Source organism: Pagrus major, chromosome 19, assembly GCF_040436345.1.
Source record: "Pagrus major chromosome 19, Pma_NU_1.0".
Taxonomy (NCBI): Eukaryota; Metazoa; Chordata; class Actinopteri; order Spariformes; family Sparidae; genus Pagrus; species Pagrus major.
In genome coordinates this window covers 24,237,314-24,261,334 of record NC_133233.1, presented here as the reverse complement: position 1 = coordinate 24,261,334, position 24,021 = coordinate 24,237,314, and the positions used below count along the sequence as shown (strand labels likewise).

The following is a 24,021-nucleotide window of genomic DNA, read 5'->3' as shown; positions in this document are numbered from 1 at the left end:
GGTTCGGCCTTTGTTTTGGTCACACCAATGTAAGCACTTGGGAGACAAGAGGAATTTCAAGTTAGAATAACAAGCCAATGAGCTTGACCTGGTTTTGGCCTGACAAATGATGCTAACAACTGCTGAGTGTTCGTGGTTGCTGTAGGACACTGGGGTCAAGGATTGGGGTCATTTCCTCCCCCGGGGTGAACCTGGGCTTCATTTTGACCCAATTTAGCAACTTAATTGACCAATAAGTGTTGAGACTGTTGGCATGCAAGAAGAATCCATTCTGTGATTACCTGAAGCAGCTCTTTAGCGGTGATCTGTACACTTTTGGCAGCAGGTTTGGATGTAAGGAGTAATTGCGGTGGTGTTATTTCCACTGTACTTCTCAGGAAATCCCTTGGCAGTCAAGCACCATCAAAGAAACAGTGCACTATCTGAAAGAAATGGTAGAGAAAGCTCCACCTGGGTAGTAGATAATGGATCATCCCTTTTTATTCTGAGAAATGTTTGCTCTTGGTTACTGGAATGCAAAACAGTACAGTTGCTGTTGGCTGAATTACTTTTAGTTTTATATGTAAAATTTAACATTAATAACACATGCAACAACTTAAAGGGCTTAGGAGGGTCGTAGCGTCAACACTTCCTGATCAGCCCTCAAAGAAGACTCAGTCAAACTCACTTGCAATAGGAACTGGTTGGACAATTACCAAAACTGATCTAAAAGTTGTCACAGCAAGTAAATGTTCAAATTACAAGGGGTTTGTACAACCCAACATTCAGTTTAAAGGATCTATTTGTAAGAACAATTGAGTCTCACTCCCAGCGCTTTAAAAACTGACGCTTCAGGATAGCATCGAACCCGTTCTACAACCCCAAAGCATCCGTTTTTGACGAGTTGGGAAACCCAGAGCGTCAAAAATCAACTTTTCTTACAAAAGGAGTAAGCCACAAGCGCATATGTAAGGTTGGGCAACGGATCGGGCTCGCTATTGGCATTTGTGTTAATTTCAAATGTGTTGGAGGGGGTTGAGGGCTTTGCACAGACCTGTCGAGGTCTTTCACACCAAATTAGACACTATAAATTATCACTGTATGCTTCAGCAAGAGTTCCCGTAATTGCAACTCAGAGGCCTAACTCAAACTATAAAAAACCAGCCCCAGACCAAAGGTTTGCAAACAAGTTCGTCAGCATGCTCTTACTGTACTGACCAATTCAGGCAGGTAGCGTTCGCCCTGCATCTGGCAAACACAGAAGCAGCAAGAAATTTGATAATTTACATCACGAAATTGAAGCATTTTCTTATCAATGATGCATCGACATATTTACGAGAGAGAAGATGACTCCCTGTTGTCAACATTTTTAATGACAAACACACTCGCCTCCTTCGCTCTTGTCTGTATGACTAACAGAAACGTTTTATAGCCAGCACTTAATGAAAGTGGCTGCTTAATGGCCCCGTGAATAGAGAGCGTATGTCTACTGAATAAACATTTTAAACTCCAAATGAGCACACTGAGCTCGGGTCACCCAGGTCATTCTCATCTGGGTCAGCCAAGCCGGTCAAGACTCTTTAAACAGTGACAAGTCATTCGGCGCCGTGGAAGCGGCCGCACTTGACTCAATGAATGGAGCCGGACTGCGAGCGGACTGGCCGATCGCCCGCTCCTCAAAACTGTAGTGAACAAGTCAGCGAGCAGAGCCAAAGCAGATGGTATCACTCAGACCCCCCCCCCTCCCTCCAGCTCCACCTTCCCTCTGCAGAACAGTTTGGATAAGCTGCACGAGTATCTTCTATGTGATGAATGCAAACATGCCAAACTTTCTCCTTGCAGTAAAGCCTTGGCGTCCATCACTGGAAAAGAGGGAAAGAGGCTCTTAAGGGATTTCTTTATGGCTTGAGGAGCTGATATGGATGAAGATGAAAAGGTCACAGTGTGATGTTCGGTTGCAGATGTTGTTCCTTCAGTTGCACCTTAGTGCATTTGCTACGGTTACAGTTTTTCTCGCTCTTTTTCCACGCCTCTTTCTTTATTTCCCCGTCTCAGTCTCTTTCTTTCTCACTCGTGCAGTCTGCATTTTTCCATTCCTCTTCCCGTCCTCCATATTTTCTCTTCTGGCAGGATCCATGACAAATCCCAGCCATGTCAAAAGGTCCCAGTTGTTTTGTTGATTAAGTGGGAAAGAAGCTTTGCACTTTCCTCTCTTTTCCGTCTTTTAATTGATGATTGATTGATCTCTCTCATCCAGATTATCACCTCATTATCACCTTTCTTCCGCCTCATTCTCTTTTCTCTCTTGAACTCGATTGATCCTTCATCACATTAATTTGAATGAAGAAATGTGCAATTCATCCTCCTGCCACCTTTTCCATGACAAAGTAAAAAGGAGGCTTTGCACCTTCTTTCCAAAAGTTTTGCATTGAAGGCCGGACAAAGTGGCGGCAAGCTGCCAAAAACAGGCAGTGTTTTTTCTTTTTCAGTCAGCCCATCATTCCTCTAACACTTTGGTCAGAGTGCAGTTTCTACAGCTGGTTAAACACAGCTTGGGGTAAGCCGAGACAACGAGCCGTTTACACGGAGCCCCATGACATCTGACCCCTGTGGACATCCGCTTTTACCACCTGCCTCCAGTTGCTTTAATTAACTTGAAAGCAGAGTATGGGAGAATTGTTTCCAAAGCATTTCAAACCCTACAAGGTATCACTTTATATATAAACAGATGTAAATGGTAATGAGGTGTATGAAAAAAGAAGTTCAGGACCTAGAAAACAATGGTTTGATTTTGTGGAGTCTTTGCGTTGGTGTTGATGTGCTTGCTTCTTCGGGTTTTTACGCGCTACTCTCAGGTTTTGCAACTTTACCTGCAAGTCTTGAAACCTGCTCTGTCATCCAAGGTCCATTTGTGTTTTTTATTTCCTTAAAATCACTAGAAGTGCCCCTGCGGTGTCAGGAAAAAGACGTTACGAGTCCAGAACTGGATGTTTCAGAGAGACAAGGTGTAGTTATATTTGGTTCTCTTGTGTCATTTATAATATTGTGATATGTTTTTATTTCTTAAAGAATTTCTGCACCAGCGTCCCACTGAAAGCTGCACAAAACCCTGTTCAAACTACTCAGGATTTTTCACATATTCAATGTTTCTTGAATCAGCAATCCCCAAATTTGGCATGACGACTTTCTGGGATCTTAGGATCTCCCATTGATGTGTTCGGCTTGTGTAATCAGACCAGTATGTTTTTAACTGTATTGAATGGTACCCAAAATGTCACTTGAAGCATGATTAATGCACAGCCGAAGGACATGAATGAGCTCTAGTAATACAGATGTTTCTCTGCACGGAAGGACGCATTTTTCTGTCGCGTTTCAAGTCTTCTTGTGTTTTTTGAATACCAAAAACATGCACCTCACAACTGCATGTAACTCTGCAAGTGACCCGAGGGGCTTTAAGTGAAAAATTAAGAAAAAATACTGCAAATATTCGGTTTTACAAAGGTGATACTGTTCTCCAGACGATGCTGCCAGGTTGGTGCTCCATATTAAGATGGAAGATAAGAATCAGAGCAGGGAGCTGGAGGCAGAGTGTGTGTCTGTGTGTGTGAGTCAGACAGGAGGAATACTTGGCTCCACTGACCTAACCGACTAAACTATTTGGCCTTTGGCTCTCTGCAGCCTTGACGCTGCCAGCTTGTGTGGGCACGGAGAAAAAAGACCCTTATCAGTGACCCCAGTCCCGTCTAGTGTTAGCTTATATGGGCACACTCCAAAGCTTTGAATCACTCGTCCAGACTCGCACTAAAACAACTGTAAATCTGCAGGGACAGCTTGAATTCCCGTATTACAGAGCCAAATAAATACAAGACGAAGAGTATTTACTGGTAGTGTTGCTGCCACGTTTAACTTTCTTAGGAGAAGGAAATGATCTTCTGAGGGAAAGACAATATGCGTAATGAAAGGCAAAGCGGCTATGATCTGAAGTTATTTATGAGTTAATTATAACATGAAATGCCCACGCCTCATGTTTAGAAATAAAACATTTATAAAGTTAAACACCATGCACATAAATCATGACAATACAAGCTTGACTTCCTGACCTGCAGTGACCCCCATCCTCCTGGATGCTACAATTACTCTGTTGTCATTAGGAAGTCATTATATGCTCCTCTGCTACGGTCTGCTGCAGTCACCCTGAGACCTTTGACCCCATGTGTAAAAACATGGGGTTAAAAACATGTGAAGCCTACAGCAGTGCCGACCATTAAACCGCAAAGAGTCAGGCAGTGCTGGCCGACTTCTACTGTTTTTCCAAGATGTTATCAAAACTAAAACATTTGTGATGGACACAAAATATCAAAATACTCAAAGTTTAGATTCTAAACTGCGTATGTGAAAAAAAAGGTAGTATGAAGCCTTTTGTGGCTCCAGAGGAAGCTGCATGTAATCTGATAAATCACTTGGTGGCAGAGTTGCACTGTGGGTAATGTAGGCCCCATCATTGCTCTCCTTTAACACTGTTGGAGTCATTATGAACAATTTAAAACCAATTGGTCACAATTGATACAGCAGAACCAGAGATATCACCTTGTTTTATTCCACACATTGTTCTTTCTTTTCTGAACTTGGTGCCTACATTACCCAGAATGCACCTTAGCCACTGAGTGACATCACTGGAGGCAGTTTATCAGATTACATGCAGCTTCCTCTGGAGCCACAAATGGCTTTATACTACTGTTTTCACATATGTAGTCGTACACCCCAAGACCTGTAAACACACTTTAATGTGTAAAATTGGTGGCGTTCTCCTTTAATTTACATCTTTAATGCATCTTACATAATATTTACAAACACCTTTAATCCAGTCTGTGGCCCATTGCCATTTCCTGTGAAATCTTCAGCTGTTTTATGGAGTAAATTTATGTAAAAGGCCCAAAAAAACAGTCAAGAAAAACCCTCGCATCAACTATAAACTGTTTGTATTTGTATAAAACTGCAAGTAACCCTTCTTTCCCAGAAGAGATAGCTGATCAAAGTGCAGATTTACACCAAAACTCTGTCTGTTTTACTAATGGATTTCCACTGTATACATTATCATACATTAAATGGACAGTAGTTTCTCAGACCACCGGCTGAGAAGAAGCTGGTCCGCATCACTGAGAGACAGTCTGCCCCGTTCCCCAAGATGAATGTTGGATGAAAAACAAGAATGCGCTCCGCTTACCGCTCGGCCCCCTTCGCCCCGGTCCAGACCTCACTTTACCTGTCACACATAAGGCTCCCGTTGTGTGTGGATGTGTGTAGTGCAGTGTGTGAGAGCGGTATAGAAAGAGAGACCTTTTTAAAAACTGCATCAGCAGGATTTCTGTGGAGGTAAAACACTCATTGTTGCAGCTTGTATGATCTCCGTGGGCCATATTTCCCACATGTGAAATAAAAACTTGGTTTAGTGTTTGGCCACCAGCAGAAAATCCTCCTGAAAAATTGAACCTTAAGAGGAAAATACAAAGCACTACATCCAGAGAAAGCTCGACTCTCAAAGTGATAGATGAACCTCTAAATCCAACCCCATCAAGGAGAAGAAGACAAACCCAACTTGCTGACTAATGATTCCTTAATCCTGTTGAAGCGCAGCAGTAAAGCTCACTTGTTTTGGCTATGAGATTACTCAAAAATAAGAGTTGCTGCCAGGAAACAAGCAGAAAAAAAAAATGGGACTGCCATGAAGCTTCACCTGGTCGTTGTTGATTCTTTCCATCCATCCATTTTCTGTCCTTTAGCTGGATTTAGCCACAGTGGCAGCAAGTTAAGCTAGATACCTAAAGGGTCCATCCCTCCAGTCCTGTCTTCTGGTCTTCATATGAAGTCTCTTCTCGGCTTTGTGATGAGATGCCTGAACAACTTTAACTTTTATCCTGTTATTCCTATATTTTGTTTCCTCAATCGTAAAGCTGCTTTTTACCAGTGCGATGCGAAAATGCGTTGAATGTACGCGAATGAGGCCAAATAAGATACCCCTGGACTCCAAAAGTCCATTCCTTGACCAACATCTAACACGATCAAGTGAATATCTGGGCGATCTCAAGCTATATATTGTCCTTGACTTGGTTATTAAGGTAGTCGTGGTGTTTGTTGGATACTGTGAGACCGAACTGAAAAGGTTTTCTCCCATTTTGACCTGGAAATCAGCTGGAACAGAGGATTTCATTGGTCAGAAGTATATTTCAGTAGGCAGAAATCCGCTGACATCGAGGTCCATCCGAATATTCTTGACTATAGGTAAAGGTTTGGATGGATTAGCAAATTGAGAGCTTCCTCTTCAGGAGCAGTGTTCCACGACTACAGTGAAGCACCTGAATCACTGCTGACACCACCTGATCTTGAGCTATGTCATCTCCTTTGCTTTTGGCACCATTTTTCTCCCCACTTGCAAGGGGTAATCCAGCGTTTTCTCCCCTCCAGCCACTATGCTGAGGTCACCAAACTGGACTATTATCAAGTGCGCCTACAATCCTCTCCATGACGGTCACAAGCAGTCGGTGACAAGGCACACAATCTGTGTAATAATAAATCTGCTCACATCTGGGACTCTCGCTTGGTTGTTGCAATCCTGCAGCTGGCATCAATAAGAATGAGAGTGTGTGCACTACCTCACTTTGCTGCGGTGGGTACAGCGAGTCATTTACTGGCGCACACATTGGCAGATAGGAGCTGGATCAGTTCCACTTGTTCAATAACTCAAAGAGGTGTGTCTGTTCGGGCCACGATTGCAGGGTGGTGTTTCCACTTAATTTCAAGGCAGCGTCTGACTGAATTATTTAGCAAAATACATTTGAAAAACGTTGGTGGAAGTCAGTCTTGTCCTGTCGTCCGTCTCGTTGGACAGGAGCAGTTATTGCATTGTTTAGTCTTGAGAAACTTCCTGAATACTTGAGTTTGGATACTAACCACAATGATCTGTATTAGTCTGCGCCCCGGAGCCACTTACATTAGCTCCCCATCCAGCTTATCATTTCCTCCCTGCGGGATCATGTATTATTTATACTGGTTGGCTACTGTGGAATTTCCCCCCAAACATTTCATGTTTGTGATTGGTTTCCCTTTTACCCAGCGAGGTAATTGAATTTTCTTTTATTTATTTTTTTTCACACCCTGGGAACTAATTGCTCGCGTCTAAATAATCAGCCCGCAGCACAATGCTGAAGCAGCCATTTTTTCTCAGTCGGGGCCAGGACTCAGAGGTTAACTGGGGACACGGCAGAGTTTAGTTTGAGTCAGACTCTGCACTGAGATGGAGCCATGGAAAAGTGATTGGTTATGAAATGCAGCAGATAGAATTTGGATGTGATTGGTGGCGATGTTGTTGGTTACGGCAAATTATGGCAGACAGAATTTTCTTTTTCTTCGCCAGTCAGCTACGGTTGCACATTGCTGTGGTTCGTGTTCTCAGCAGCTACTCTGTTTATATAACCACCCATTAAGAGTGAATGTGGAGCACACCTACTCAGCGTCATCTAAATAATGTGGCATGCAACGATGGAAACAGGCTCTTTCAAACTGTCATTTGAAAGCTTCCCAACTGTTATGATCTCATAAAGTTTGAACAGGAAATACCTCAAAAACTCTCTCATGGCTCCTCAAATCAGTACTGTATGTTTTATTTTGTTTTAACTATCATTGCCTTGATAAGCATTGGTTAAATATCAGTAGCTTAGAAAGAGAAGAGAGAAGTACACACACGTATCCAAATCTGAAGCAAACCTGTGGACATACTGTATGCTTGGCTCTGGTCCAGCTGTGAGGATGGCGAGTTTGAAACGGCTTATTTAGATTCCTGTAAACCATCTGGTTCATCTGACAAGCAGCTGAAATTCAAATCGCTGTAAAAGCTGTTTCCATTTTACGGGATAATCAGCTGTGCTGTGTTGTGTTGATGTCCTGTTGCAATGCTATTAGAGGCATTAGCTCATGTTGGCTTTATAGCGGAAAGTGTCCTTCTTCTTTATGAGGACTTCTGGAGCCAACTGCTCGCACTAACACGTGTGACAAAAGCACATTTACTATATGTTCTGGTCTTGTGTATGAATTGATCTCTCTTGCGAAGGTTTTTGAGAGGTCACAGCAAACTTGGTTCAAAGGAACCCACCGTCTCTTCACATTAAGCGAGCTTCCTGACCACTCTGACATGTTCCAGATTGAACCAAACTGAGAACAAGCCTCTTTTATGCTTCAGCTGTACATTTAAAGCTGCACTAGGTAACTTCCCACTTTGGAAACCCCGCATGGCGGCTCCAGATATCTATTTGCATTTCCGAGCATATGAAGGACTCCTTTGTAGCTGTGCTTCCTAAGGACTAAATAAGTATATCTAGAGTGAATTTTACGGTCCTCTGCTGCAGCACTGATTTGTGATTTAGGCTTGAAGCTGCACATTAAGTGCAATGAAACATATTAGTTGTATCCAGCCATGTGGATAGTTTTGGTTTGAGATACATACACTGCCACAGTTTTCCTAGAGACTCCAATGAAAAGTTTTGACTGTGTAATGCATCATCATACCTAAATGACTGAATAGGTCAATCGCCAGCACTCCCAAAACCACAAAGATGGCCATCGAAAGGCGTACCTGTCCTTCTTCATCACGTTGTTAACGTTAAAGATCATGGTTTAGGTAAAAAAAAATATGTAAAAGCAACGCTACATGAAAAAACTCACCGTTGATTTTTTTTTGTACTCACATGCTACGCAAACATCAGTCTCCTGGGTAATATTGACCTTCCATTGACCCCAACCTCCTCCACATGTGGAGTTTTTCCCTCTTATGTGTCCGTTTTGCGTCCTCCTTTGCCCCTCATAATAATAACGATCACTAGAGGGCGCTGCCAACCAGGAAATTTAAATATGGGTCGTACTAAGGGGTTTGAGCCTCTCCTTATTAGGAAAACAACCGTCTAGGTCAAAATTTAAAGCAGCTTATTACAACCCATATTTACATTTGTGTTAAGCAGCGATCTCTAGTGGCTGCAGTAATTATTACAGCTGCAAAGTTCTGTTCATCATTCAAGACACTGACTCTGAAAAGACACGTTGATTTTATTTCAGTTAATCACTAACATGACTCTATTTACAGCCATCACATAGGAGTGGCGTGTGTAAAAATAAAAACGAACACCAAAGCTATCTCCATGGATACCACTAGAAAGAGAAAATGCTTATTTTTTTATGTGGGTGCTTTCACCGTTTTAACGGATAGATTTTCCCATATAAATCATCTCGAGTGCCTCTCGTCTCCATGTGTGGCTCGTATGGTTCAGTTGCTGCAGTAAGGCGCTTGCAACACCATGTAATCCATTTTCCCTACTGGGATCAATAAATTGATGCACTATCAACCACAAACTGTCAGCTTTGGACTAAAAAACGTCTCTGAAAGGCTTCATCGAGTTGAACAGATCTGGTGTTAGACTCTTTTTCTGTGCACGTGGCTGCCACACAGTCATTTAACTCCTATCTTAGCATGACTATCACATTCCTGACATACAGGGGAGTCACATACCTGCACCTGCCTCATTCCTAACATATATGCATCTCACGTTTCTACTTGAACATGACGGCCACATTCCGATAATGCAGTTTTGGACTCTAACGAATCCTGTGAATGAGGCGGCTTCATTTCAAACGCAGATTATATCATTCAGTGAACCTGGGGAGAGTGGGGGGGGGGTTCACTTCCTTCCTTCCTTGCTTGCATGACTAATAAGAAAAATATACTCTGCCACACCAGTTTGCGTCGTTTTCAACAGTGGAGTTCAAATAAATATATTTTAAGAGCGAGAATTAGATTAACTTGCCCTCGTTCTTGGACATAAGCAACGTCTGACGTATGAAGACCTCCCTAAAGTCAAGAAACACATGGTTACTAGAGCACTTGGAGGTTGTTTCTTCATACGCTAACAAAAACAAGTTTAATCTCTGCCATCAGAGTGAAAAAAAGTACCTTTTGTCTCTGACATCACCCTGAACAAGATCCATCCATCGCTGAGCTAAGCGCCGTGAGGCTTTGACCACAGCGAGAGCGTTAACACTTAAATCTTCTCGCCTCCCCTTAATGACCGCGCTGACTTAGCGCTTCAGCTCGAAGCCAACAGAGCATCTTTGTGCTAAATGGGAGGCCTGTAGCCTCACCTGGTCACACGTGTGCTTGTGTACGTTCTGGAGTTAAATACACAGGCTGTGTGGTCTTAGCAGTTTACCTCCAACTTCCTGTTTTTCATTACAAGTCAAGGCCGACATCATTCCTGCTCTGTCATTCAAGCTCAGTGAATGAAAGGATGCGAGGGGTGTCGTTTTGTCCACCTGGAGGAGAGATTTGAGGCCATTTGGAAACCTTTATCTGCAGAAAGCCTCTTCAAAATAAAACAGGTGTTAAATGACTGGTGCGTCCATAAAATCTTAAAAGAGCATACCTGCAGTTGTGTATGTTTTTAACCTATTAAATGTGTAAAAAGTCTTCGTTAGTCTTAATAGTTGTTTTCCCAAATATGATTTATTTTCTACTGTCAAAGCAGCCGTTGGATTGAATTAAATTCATTCATTTTTGTTGTTTGTTGATGTCAAATCAACTTAGTGTTGCCTGGAAATGCAATTGTTAGCAGGTGCAGCTGGCAAAAATAACCTTTTACGCAAGAAATTTACAAATTCACATCATCATTAGAACCAGTGTTTCCATTTTATATGTCATCTTGCTTTAATTTCCCTCTACCATAGCTTATCATTACAATCTGTTATTCAGAGCTAAGTCTAAAACCAAACAGTTTTTGGCAAATGTGCTTTTACATAAGGTCGAAGTTCATTTCAGTCAATCTTGGAAATATCTGGGAACAAGTGAGGGTTAAATTTATTACACATTGAGGTGGCTTCTGGGAGAGAGAACAGTGTGTTTGTAAGCTGTGGTGAGACCGCAGTCACAGTGGATTTTTCTTTATACCACTGAGGTTACGTGTCTCTAAATACTTAGATAAAGTTTACGAGCCGGTCGTTCTGGATTCTTGTGCTGAAACAAAAGTGTGCGTGTGAATGTTACGGCGGTGCACTCGGTGCAGAGCTCACTCCTATCCGAGTATCTGTGATGTGGAGTCACAGATGATTGAAGTTTGATTAGATTCCATTACTCAGTCTGTTATTAGATGTGACAGCTCATTACAAACTGCTGTGGACTGAGTGACAGCTGAGTGACTTTGGCCGGCACCATTTTGAGCCGTCCAAATACTGTGTCCATCATCGCCACATTATTAAGACCTTTCTTTTTCTTTCCTTTTTTTCTGATCGAGCCTTAATATCTTTACATCTCAGCCAAGTCCAAGTAAAAAGCGTGAATTTTTTAAGTCTAGCTATAGTGATATACTACGATATGTGCCTTTACCAAACCTACAACCTAGCAAGTGATCCGTCCAAAAAGCAGAATTTGCAGCGCGTTCTCACTCCCAACGTAAGTTATGAGACTGAACGTAGGTATTTTAACCCAAAGTAAGGTCTTTTCCTAAACCTAACCAAAGCATGATTGCTGGACATTAATTACAGTCCAAAAGTCATAATATGTCTTAATATGTAAACTGTTTGTCAGCTAGCTTTTGCGTCATAGTATGGCGCTTAAACGCCCTGACACACCAGGCTGATGGTTGGTCGTCAGGCATTTGTAGGGCCTTCGCTGGGTGTCAGTGGCTCCAGTCGGCGTGGTGGCACCTGAACAGCCCTTGAGGCCTTCAGGCAAATTCAGCATGTGGAATCACTGGCGGCTTGTTGGGGAGAGAAGTCCCTCTGATTGGCTGTTCAGGTAGGCCAATCATTGCATGGATAGAGAAACGGATAAACATAGGGAAAACCCCTTGAACCTGTTGTTTAAGTATCCATGATGTCACCCATTTCTCCCTATTAAGCGTCCAAAATATGTCAAACGTCTTTGGTTTAAATGAGTAACAGAGACACTCCAGAAAACATCATCTTGTTCTTGTTATGTATGTATTTGTGCATCAGTACTTGAGTTTGTGTGTGTGCTTTACTGAAGATGCTATCACTCGTGGTGCACAAACAGTTTTATCTTGCCTCCCTGGAAGTTATATTAAACACAGCGTTTTGCTCAGTTGTTCACTTGTGCTGTTGGCGCTGTGGTGTTTGGTTTCACCTGCTCCCACTCAAACTGAGCTGAAGTTGCAGTACTGTACAGCTGACCTTCGTATTAACCTGTGCAGGTGTCGAGCAGTTAGTCGTTTTTACTGGGACGGTCTTTTTCTTGCAAGAGGAGAGAGGCTGCTCCATTTCTCAAGTGGTGCTTTGGTAAGAGGAGGCTCTTCTGCTGTTCATAACAGTCAGGACTTTGCTATAAAAGTGTGTCACAGGGGGACGCACACTCCCAAAACACACTGACCCATTTAAGAGGCAGCAGTGGGACACACACCCTCACACACATACAGTACAATTAACACATCTATTTGAATAGTCATCCCTCATTAGACTGCTGTAACTGTGTACAGTGAGATCAAATTCACTGTGACTATGCGCCTGCACTAAAATTACAGCTTAAACTCATCTCTGTGTCCAACACGTCCTCCTGTCGCCAAGAGAAGGGAGTTCCCCTTACTAAATCTAGACTTATTCCTCGGTGACTCAAAGACCTAATCGCACGGCAGCATCTTGTGCTTGCTCAATACACCTTAAAGTTATTACCGCGAACACTAGCTAGAGGATATGTACTGTATCTCCCGAGCCTTCATCATCTCTTCTGCTTTCTCTCTCTCTCTCTCTCTCTCTCTCTCTCTCTCTCGCTCTGTTCCAGTGCAGGTGGTGATCAGGCTGAGCCAAGCCTGATTACACTGAGAAGTCACACCCTGACCCAAATTACTCACAAGTTTCTCACAGCTGAAATTGTTTGCGCTGGGATGTTTTACATTTTCGCTGCTCTACTTTCGTTATTCAAAGTATTCTTAAGATGAGAACATTAATCACTCGTCAGAACAGCCAAAATGTCTTCAACACAATCAGCGTGTGTGATTATGGGTCGATGCACGACACAGGACAAACATCCGATTCGATGGAGCTGTTGAGGGTTCCTGTTGCATCATGAGAACTCGAGCGAGTGCAGAGAGTGCAGATTTGTCCAGCTGTTAAGTCCCTGACCCAGTGGAGGAACATCTGCAGTGATGTCACTTTCGGGCAAAGACGGAGCGAAGTGACTGGCCGAGCTGTGGGACTGCTGGCTAAGACACTTTGGCAGGACTTTACCACTGACAACACAGAGAAGATAGAGGGGTGACGTCCATGTCTGGTTGTGATGCAGCCAACGGGACAATCAAACATTTCTGACTCCAGAGGACCTGGAGTCAGAAATGGGTCAAAGAGTATTTGGAAAATATTTCTTTGAAACTGTTTTAGTTTCTTAGATTTCACTCCCATGGGCTTGATAAAATTAGTGCCTGAAAGTTAAAACAAGACACAAGAGAGTCTTTGCACGAAAGAGAAATAAAAACTAAGCACGTTTACTGCAGCACTTAACACGCTTTCAGGTGTTCCTATGGAGTTTGAATGCACTCTGATCAGTTTGACATTGTAATTTAGTGGTGCATATTCCCGATCGACCATAGAACCAAGTGCTGGTTCTGGGCTGGTGCTGGATCACAGTTGGTTCAACCTGCAAACATTTTAAGAACCGGTTTGCTTTTCCACGGCCACAAGAGTCACATCCACATCATCCAGCTGATGACGTTCAAAGGCTGCTAAACACAATCACATCCAAATCTTGGCTCTGCTTGTACTGTATGTGGAAATCAGGCACATCTTTTTCTTTCTGTTTATGCCTTTCTTTCACAATGAGAACACATGTGTCACGCCCAAACTAAGTTTTCCAAAAAACCTTCCACTTTCTGGAGAAATTAAAAAACGCCTTCCTCAAATTTCAGTGTAAATGAAGAAAACTTTTGGCAACTCGGTAAATCTGCTCTGACAGAGTCACGGCCTTCATGGCAGTGAAGTTGATAAGTGGTACAGGTGATCTCATGCTGTGTGTCCCCGTTGGTATCAGATGTCTAAATATAATGCAGTTTTTCTTGTACTGAGGATGAAGAAGAAATTTAGCAAAGCGTGTTTTTCCTGTTTTTGTGAAAACTACGGAAAAAAATGTGTGTCCTGGCCTTCATGGAAGTAAAGTTATAAGTGGTCCTCATGCTGTGTGTCCCAGTACATGTGCAGTTTGTGTTTTGTGACCAAAAGATAAGGAAGAAGAAGAGTTGCAGTTGTTTTTCTGTTCTAGTAAGTTGGAAGAAAAGTTCGGCAACCACAAGTGTAACATGCATAATTGCCTTAAACTATCCCAGAGACAGAGCGAGTGTTTGAACAGAACAGCAGCTCTGGACTACAATCCAGCTTAGTCACAGCATTCGGCTACAGCGGGAGGAGAACGGTGTGTGTTGCACTTCATTGTTATTTTTTTAATCGCCCCAGTCTGTCGGGGTTTCAATCCAATTAATGCATGGAGGGGAGAGGAGCGTGCCTCACTTCCTGTGGGAAGCCTAACTGGCCACACACACACACACGCCACTGCACTCTTGGAAGTCTTAACGTGTGTGTGCACACTCCCCACTCTTTGTGTCTTTGTCGCTCCTACACACACACTCTCACACACACACACACAGGGTAAAGCGGTAAGCCTAATTTACAGGAGCTGCCACTGCGCTGCACGTGTGTATTAGTCTAACCTAATGCCTTCCAGATGCCCAGCCTCTATACCCCGCTGCCCATACGGCTGTGAAAGAACAGACGATTGTTCCTGAGGTCTTCCCGCTAAGGAGAACCAGGTGTAGAGCGAGTGTGCATGTGTGTGTCTGACAGAAAGAAAGAAAGAAGGGAGGGGGGAGGAAAGAGATGCTGTGGTGGGTGGACATTCACAAAGTGGTTGCGTGTCTGTGGGAGAGAGAATAAGAGCGCACGCTGTCTGCCTGGATTCGTGTGTGTGTGTGTGTGTGTGCATTCAGCCGTGAATACAGCGATGGCAAGTTTACAAGATAAAATGATGATGAAGGGTGGAGGCTTCAGACAGATGGAAGCCCCTTCTCGCCTCCTTGGCAGTCTTTATGGGGTGTATCTGACATGATGTCAAACTTGAAAACATCTAAAGACAAGAATAATGGTTTGGACCTCCCAGACTGTCTTTTAAAGGTTCTGAACTTGAATATAAGTCAAACATATATTAAGGATTACTGACAAAGATCCATCTATTCAACTTAATTACCTTCCTAATTCATTTTATCAGTATGGCAGGAAATGAAAAGATAAAATAGACGGCCACAGCTCCCGCTCTGTCTGTACTGTGGAATGCTTTAATTTCAAAGATAACATATCAGTCCTCTGACCCGTGGCTGGATTATCCCACCAGGGGGCAACAATGCAAAAAACTGAGCTGTAGACCACCACCAGTCCCCCCCCCTTCCTCTCTACGGATTGTGCGCCCTGTCACTCTCAAGCACCCGTCAAACCCGGAGCACGCAGCACATTACACGTGGCGGCTTCATTAGGTTTTGTCCAGCCACCCACTACCTGACCCCGGGTTAGCTGCGCGTCAAATTAGTTGGTGGTAATGTGATTAAACACCAACGTAAAAACGAATGTGTAGAGTTTTTAAAAGCAAAGATCGCTTAAAGTTGAGGTAAACAGCTTTTAGGGCTTTCACATTGTATTTTGACATTTTGGGAATCTCTTTGGGGCGCTCCCGGGTCGTGTTGGGGTGGCGTGGGTGGTCGGGTTTTTGCGATATCCTTGTTATTGTGTGAGGCACTTTGTGTTAGTTATAGGACTGTATGAAATGTGCGATACATAAACATGTCTGATTGATTAATTGACTTGAGAAGACGGCTAAAGGTGCAGGTGCTCCTATGACGAACCGGATCAGTCATACATCATTAATACACTAATTGCAGCGACTGAGATAACAGAGGCTCTTGGCACCAGCAGACAGCAGCTGCACGAGATGCCAGATTCAGTTTAACCCATGACACCGTGTTGTTTCCATATGGCAGCAATCTGTCCTCTTCTACGTGTCTGATTGAGGAGCTCACTTTTGTTTTCTTTGTACTCTTACTTTGTTCCATAAGTTTCTTTTCCCGTCCACTGATGTGATTTTTCTCTCTCCGTGTGTGTTTGTTTGCAGACCGCGGTTCTCAGGGAGACTTGGACCTGACGGAGTTGATCGGCGTCCCCCTCCCTCCCTCCGTCTCCTTCGTCACAGGTTTCGAGGGTTACCCCGCCTACAGCTTCGGCCCGGACGCCAACGTGGGCCGCCTCACAAAGTCTTTCATCCCCGACCCGTTCTACTACGACTTCGCCGTCACGGTCACAGCTAAACCTACCACGCGGCAGGGCGGCATGCTGTTCGCCATCACAGATGCTTACCAAAAGGTGGGCGACTTAAATCTTTTCCTGTTTCCAACAGCAACTTTTCTGTTTCATGTAAATAATAAAGATAGTAAATAACTTTTTTCTACATCTCTTCATGCAAGATTGTACACTTGGGTATTGCGCTGTCCGAGGTAGAGGATGGCTCCCAGAGAATCGTACTGTACTACACCGACCCGGGAACGAGAGGGACCCAGGAAGCAGCTTCCTTCAAAATGGGAGACCTCACAGGAAGATGGGCAAGGTTTACCCTGACTGTACAGGGGGCAGAGGTGGGTGTACACAGCTCAGCTCACTTTGTTCGGATGATGATGCTATGTGTAGCATTTGAACACCAATAAATCATTAATTATTTTAATGATTAGATTGACTTCTGCTCGTTTCTGCACTGAACTTTGCTGCAGCTCTTGGACTCTTGGGGCACAAGAAGTAAAGTAAAAAACACTTGTGAGGTGGCAATCTTCTGAAAAGGTCATGATTTAAGTTTTAAACAGGCTTTTAATTATCTAAAACAGCCAGGCACTGTAGTTAATAGCAGACATTACTCAAACAATGCTTTTGAGCTGTATTTTGACTCATAATAAACCACAGTGCCTCTGTTTATTGGGATATTGCCTCGTACAGCGACAGGGCTCAGTACGAGAGCTGAGCACACAAACAGTGCTTGTTATGAGGTCAAAGTCACTGTTGGTTCTGGTCTCTTCATGGGATTTGTTGACAGTAAGAACAGAACAGATGATCCTTAAACGGCGTTCTGATGCAAAACCTTTCTGTTTGTCAAAAGATGAGATTTTGCAGCCGTTTTCGTTATTTGCCCATATTATCAGGAGGAGTTGCCAAAGTCGTCTCACACACAAACAGGCGTCAAACAGGCGTCATGCGGCACTTTTTTTATCTCTTGCAGATGTTAAACACGTGAGGGTGTTGTCACAAGATGAATGTGTGTCACTGCAGGAAATAACACAGATGTTCTTTTCTATTTGTGATAAATTGCTGGAAATAAGCGAGTGCGTGTGCTCTTGGCCGCTCAGGTGCGTCTCTACATGGACTGTGAAGAATACCACCGAGTCGACTTCAGCAGGAGCCCTCAGCCGCTGACCTTCGAGGCCAGCTCGGGGATCTTCGTGGGGAACGCCGGGGGCACGGGCCTGGCGAGGTTTGTGGTGAGTCCTGCATCTTTAGGACCTTCCTGTTCTGTGTCTCAGCGCGTAGTTAATTCCTCATTCCTAATGTCAGCGGGTCTGGATCAGCCGGATGACAGTAGACGTCAAAAAACACACGTGGCACTTGGTCGGCTGCCTATTTTACACATTTGAGACATGAACACAATAGTCCTCGCTGGCAGTTTTACGATCGCCACAGGAGACGAGGAATGAGTGACCACATGTGTTTATGAGCGCTGCTTTATCCTGTGAGAGCTCATAAATGACAAGCCGTATGTGATTTACATTTTTTTTTTGGGATATGGCTGATCCCTCATCTTGAGTGACTTACACTAAGTGCAACTGTGGGTGCAAACGCCAAGTCTTTAATTAATCAAACAATAGTACGGATGCAAAATCCCTCCTGTGTGGTTATAATAAAGGGCGCCTGATAGAGACGTGGAAGAGGCAGTAACACATGCGATGCTGTATTCTGCTCTCAGTGCTCTTGTAAAAGAAAATAAACCAGTAAATGCTTCAGCACTTTCCTCCCAATCAGCTTTTATTTTCTGTTTTGTAATAGCAAGGAAAGGCTCAGTTTTCCTCAGAGTAACAGGAGAAACTAGCTCTGTGTAACAGGAATACTATTCAGTTATCTGAGCCAAAACATGCTGTCAGTCTTATCAGGATGTTCAATCTGAAGCTTTTTTAATAAAAGAAGAGCATATTATTAAAACAACAATCCGCACCAGTAAATCAACTCGTAGCTGGTGGCTAAACTTGATAAACACATGACCTGTGACCTTCAAAATAAAAGCCAGGCCTCCTCTGTGCTGCTCTGTCCTCCTCCTCCTCTGATTCCTGGTGATGTAAGTTCATGTGACGGACAAACTACGAGATGCTTCGTGTCCGGGACAGTGGAAAGTAGGTCTTTATAGCCAAGCAGCTCTTTTCCCTCTCATTAAGATTTTATTAGAGAAATCTGAGGAGAGTTTCAAAAGACGTCCAATGAGCCAGGGAGGGAGAAAATGTGTTTAGTCAGGATTTTTTTTAATCCCTCAGGGGAGTCCATTTTGTTGCTGGAACAATTTCTCAAATAGGTTTCTCTACCTGCAGTGGTTTAAAACCAAGTCTGAGGTGGGTAATTACGCCATAAAGGGCTTAAGTTTCATTTCAGACCAAAATCACTTCATTTTAGCATCTGAAAAATATTCTGTCTTCGCCTGACAGAGCAAAACTGACCACTTCATTTTATCGGTAATGTTTAAACTTTTTTAAAGGTCGACAGGAGAACTGTTACTGACTTTAGAGTGACTCGGTGGGGTAGCGTGGACTCTGAACTGATGATAAGACAGCAGGAAATTGTTTACTCCTATAGCATTATAATTCAATTCAGTAGAATTTTAATTAAGATAAAATTACTTTTATTTTATCCCACGAGTCTTAGCCACGGGCGTTCTCAGAAAAGGCCCCATGAGAACATGCGTTTCCCCTCTGTTTCCAGTCTTTGTGCTAAGCTAATATGAGCTAATTGCCTGCTTGCTCTGGCTTCATATTTAGCATTTAGCAGATCAACTTTTCGTTGTGTATAATATCCGTTGCTATTCACTCGTCTGCCATCAAATTACGCCTTTAAAAGTATTTTTCCAAAACGCTCATTACCTGCAGCAGCTGACTGATGGTGAGCAGGTCCATCTGTGGTGTTCCTGACCTGTGGAGTTCATTTAGTGGTGGTTCAGTTAATGTGTTTGCTGTGAGGTGAGGTGCAGGATAGCATGGTGGAAGATAAAACATCACGCTGGCAGGAAAAATAGGCAGACTTTTTATTTGTAGTCTCAAAAAAACACATGATACAAAGAAAAGCTTTCTTCACGCAGCTCAGGACAGTTCTGGTACCACCCGCCCATCCTCTCTATAATGGAGAGTTGACAAGGTTAACAACAAATACACATCGTTTTCTTAACCTGCTCATACCAACAAGGTCTGAATTCGTTCTCCAACATGTTGAGAGAACTACTGTCCATTCAAAATAAACAAATCATTTGCACATCATTCAGTATTTATCTTAATTACCTGTCATTTCCTCACACATCCACTATCCAATCAAATCTGAGAGCACGCCCACTCATGCACCACATAAAAAGGCTACTGTTGAGGCGCGCTTCCTCTTTCAGCACCCGCACAAGATGGCCACCACAAAGGAGTCCGACTCTGACAGGTTGTTGCTTTGATTACAGCGTGTCTTTTAATACATGTTGAGAAATAAAAAAGTTGTCTGTTTAACCACTTGAATGTCAAACATATCGTGCACATGACTTCCCACGTTGTTCGCAGGAGTGCTCTGGACTCATTTCAGATTTGGGAGCTACTTTAAGTGCTTAAATACCTTGTGAACTCCTGCAGCTTGGACTGATATACCTCTTTACTTTAAGGGCCCTGACACACCACGCTGATGGTACCACATCTCACGGTGTGAAGAGGTACACAGGGGCAGCTACAAGCTAGTTTGACGTCTTCGCTGTCGTCTTCGCGCTGTGTTCAAGTGCAGCTTTTTGGCCGAGACACAGGAGACTTGGCGTTGCAACAGTCAGACTTTATCAGAGCTGATTCCTTGATGACTGTTTAGTGTGTTTGGTCCTTAAGAGTCACACAGTCTAACTCTTCTCTTCTGTAGAAGACCATATACAGCCACCATTACTCAGGAACTGTGAACCTCCAGTATGGCCAATCATAACCTGTTGGACATCACCAAGGCTCTCTCTGTTGCCAATCCATCCTCCCTTCATGCTGTTCTCCCCTCTCCTCCCCTCTTTACTCCCCTCTCAGACAAAGAGGACCAGTAGTGACCGTCTGTTTCCAGCTGTTCGCTGTTTGAACTGGCAGCTCCGCCAGAGATCCTCTATCTCCTCCCAGGGAGACCAATAACAGCCACGCAGCAGCGGTAGTAGCAGCTCTCTGCAGTGGTGCACTCTCACACAGCTTCACACCAACACACATGCAAATAGATTTACTAAAATATCTTCCCCCACACTGACTTATTCACTCGTATTTTTTTCCTTTTTTTGAGGAAACGTACCCCATGTTGTGTTGGAAAATGTTTGCATGAGGCTGCCACCATCTGAAAGAGAGAGAAATGGAAAGAGGAGGAAGAAAGAGTGTGCAAACCATTTTGTATGATCTTTTTTAGTCTCCCTGAGCCACTGGATGTGTTTTCCTACCCATAACACTGAGGGAAAACACTGTCACCTATGTTTATGTTCAGGTTGTGCATGTGTTGGGTGGTGTCTGCCGAATTGGCACATGAAGATGTCTCCAGTGAAACATCGTGATGGACGACGACATCGTTGTTTATGAATCCGAGCAGCAACATACTTATTTGCCCTACGGCAACTCTGAGGGGACACACCACGTCATTGTGCTCTCTGGAGGGGAGCCTTTATAATCACAATGTTACGACGGTCAGGGATCAGTAGTCGATGGCTGTCAGCCAGACGATGACATCGTCCATCAGCCCAACCCCAACAGAGCCATTACATGCTGGATGTAGACATGAAACTGAACCTGTTTCCTGTTAAAGGTGCAGGATTTGGTCTTTTTGCATGTTTTTAATTCCGCAGACAAGAGTGTTTTTGATGTTTTGTGGAGTTTGAACGCACAAATACTAAAATCGGTATCTAATATTGTATCTTTACAGTCCGCAAGTCTTGGTTTGTCGAGTTTTAATCAATGAACTGGTGACAGAACGAAGCTCTCAGCACATTATCTGATACAGGCTGCTGCTAATTTGTGTGTCATAGTTTCTTTACAGCGTATTTTAAATCATTTTAAACCAGGCTGACCACACACACACACACACACACACACACACACACACACACACAGACGAGCAGCAGCTTAAGTAACTTGCTCTCTGTTGCTTTGGCAACAAACACTTTCCTCAACATGGCGAGTGCCAGGGCCTGGAGACACCGAGCACTTCCTGAGAAGCAGTTAACCTTTTTCTTTGCCATCCCTGACATCTGAAAACTCCCGGGAACAGCCTGCGAACACGGACCAGACTGCAAAACATACACAGTGTCCATTGATATAAAAGACGACCATCAGCTGGAGCCATGAAGCGCTGCAGCACCTCTTCTGAACTCAAAGTTTAACCATAGCAGTCTTTAACTGGTTTGCACTGACCCCAAACAGAAGGTTAATCCTGTATGTGAAAGCATGTAGGCAAGACTACGCAACCCTTTAAAGATCCCAGATTTACTTTCCTTGCGTGCACGCCTGCATGTTGGTGTCGGGCACATGTGTGGATGCAGTTTTGTGTGTAAATGTGTCACTCAGGCGGCCCGCCGCTGACAGATCCTCCCCAGTGTTTACGTTCATGTAATTTGAAGAAGTTGTACAAACTGAGCGGCTGACTCATTGGTCCAGGTTGCTGCGGCTCAACTAACGGGGGAATTCACATACGGAGACGTTGGAGAGGAGTGGAAAGGACTGCGTGGCGCACGCTGTGTTTATGTCAGACGTGTTGTTTACGGCACAAACAGATGTCTCTGGTTTCGCTGCTGCCTCGACTGATATCCGCCCGTTCCTTCTCTATTGTTTCACTCCCCCTCTCCTGTTTGTCACTCCTGCAGCACCACCGTGCTCCGGTCCATTAAAAACAGGTGTTTGTCCTCTGGCCTGAACTCAATATCAATAAACTTGGCTCATAGAAGTGATGTAATAAGAGGACGGACCCAATTAGTCTCATATTTAAAGTTCTATTCACAGTTGAATAAGTTAGACCCGCTGTACGACGTTTCCAGACCTGATTATGATCCGATTAACAGATTTTAAAAGATTTAAAACTTTATGTAATACCTTTAAAAAATGATGACGCTCTGAACAGAAGGTCAGAACTGCATCTGCAACAGACAAGTATGTTCTTGGAGGCCACGGTGGGTCGAGAAAGATATGCAGATTGATACCTTGTGGCTCAGGAGCACCGGTGTATTGACAGCTTGATGCCAGGGCTGGATATTTACATCATAACAGACCAGGTTCAGCCACCGTGTTCATGCTCCCTTAAGAATGGATACTGACAACAAAGGAATGGATCCCCTTCATAGCACAAGAATAATCCAGAGGTGGATCTAGAAACATGAAAATGAGAATAATAACCAACATAAACCTCTCATATCACCAGATTTACTGTCTCTGGGTTGCTCTCAAATACTGTTTAAAGGAGCATCCACCCTGGTGACTCTTGGCCAGTTGAAGCACTTGATTGTGTTGAAGTGTCAAAGTGTTAACACCGCCACAGAGCCCTTGTTGAGCCACGGACATGATGTCCAGCAGCTGTTACCAGAGTCAAAGATGGTCCAACATTTCTAAACAAGAGTTTTTGAGTATTCTGTGCGACTCTACAGAGCCAAAGATTGGTACTCTAACAAGAGGAGATAGATGGTATATGCCCACTAAAGTTGTATAAACCTATTTTAATGTGTATTTGCACACACATCTCTTGTGTAATATGTCGCTTTAAGATTAATCCAACAGTTTGAATGAGCGTGTGACACCTGTGTCACTGCCAGATGTGTGGGAACGTCCAGTGTGTGTTACTGTGTGCAGCTGTGCTGGTGTGTGTGGTGTGATGAGGTGGAGATAGATGAAGTGTCATGCTGAGAGAAGGAGGCAGCATGTGGCCTGTGTGTGGGAAATGGACGCTGAGCTTCAATAAAACTTAACGACACGGACTGAACTAAATTACCACGCAACATAACTGGAGACTCTCCTCCTCTTCATCCTCCTCTTCATCCTCCTCTCCCTCGCTCTCTTCTCCAGGGCTCCATCCAGCAGCTGGTGCTCAAGTCTGATCCCACGGCCCCAGATGACCAGTGCGAGGAGGACGATCCTTATGTGAGCGTGCACGAAAACACACACACACACACCCAAACATTGTGAGTCTGGAGGAAGCTCTTACTGCTTCAGAGTTTGGAGCCTCAGCAGCCCCAAACGTGGAACTTCTCCGCCCTCTAGTGGCAGAAAACGTGCACTACATTAAACTGTATGGAGAAAAGTATTTCTTATTCACTGTACTGCTGCTGCACAGTGATATTATAAACACCGTGTGCGTCCAACACTTTCAGGAAGAGCCTCTCTTCTTCATAAAGAAATGCATTTCCCAGAACTTGACACGCCTACACAGATTCTGACCTCCGCCCCGTCCAGCACCTACAACTAGAACTTCATCTGCAGCCCGGCCTTATCGCCCAAATTCAGTTCCAGCCCTCACTTATACTCTTGTGGCTGAATGGGAGCCAACACATACTGTTTGTCTGCATACTTTTGCAGCACATCAGGGTTTGTATGACCATTAGGGATTCACCCACAACCAGGGAACTGACTCATGACTTTTGGACTTCTGTTCCAGCTGAAATGTGCGTGAGAGGCAAGATAACCACGCTTCTGAAGCTTCCTTAGCTTT

The 24,021-nt window shown here is 43.8% G+C and overlaps 1 protein-coding gene and 1 long non-coding RNA gene across 2 annotated transcripts in view; one reads left to right on the top strand and one right to left on the bottom strand.

The window, feature by feature from the left end:
- The window catches only part of LOC141014476 (collagen alpha-1(XV) chain-like), a 58,315-nt gene that overhangs the window by 18,534 nt on the left and 15,760 nt on the right, over positions 1 to 24,021 (top strand). Inside the window, exons 3-6 of the mRNA XM_073488290.1 lie at positions 16,172 to 16,419; positions 16,521 to 16,688; positions 17,448 to 17,579; positions 23,379 to 23,453. Of these exons, the coding sequence (XP_073344391.1) occupies positions 16,172 to 16,419; positions 16,521 to 16,688; positions 17,448 to 17,579; positions 23,379 to 23,453 (623 nt within the window). The remainder of the gene's footprint in view (positions 1 to 16,171; positions 16,420 to 16,520; positions 16,689 to 17,447; positions 17,580 to 23,378; positions 23,454 to 24,021) is intronic.
- On the bottom strand, positions 19,365 to 22,344 carry LOC141014478 (uncharacterized). Its single transcript, XR_012180497.1, has 2 exons — positions 20,635 to 22,344; positions 19,365 to 20,537 (listed from the first exon to the last, which is right to left on the bottom strand). It is a non-coding gene; the product is annotated as an uncharacterized lncRNA (long non-coding RNA).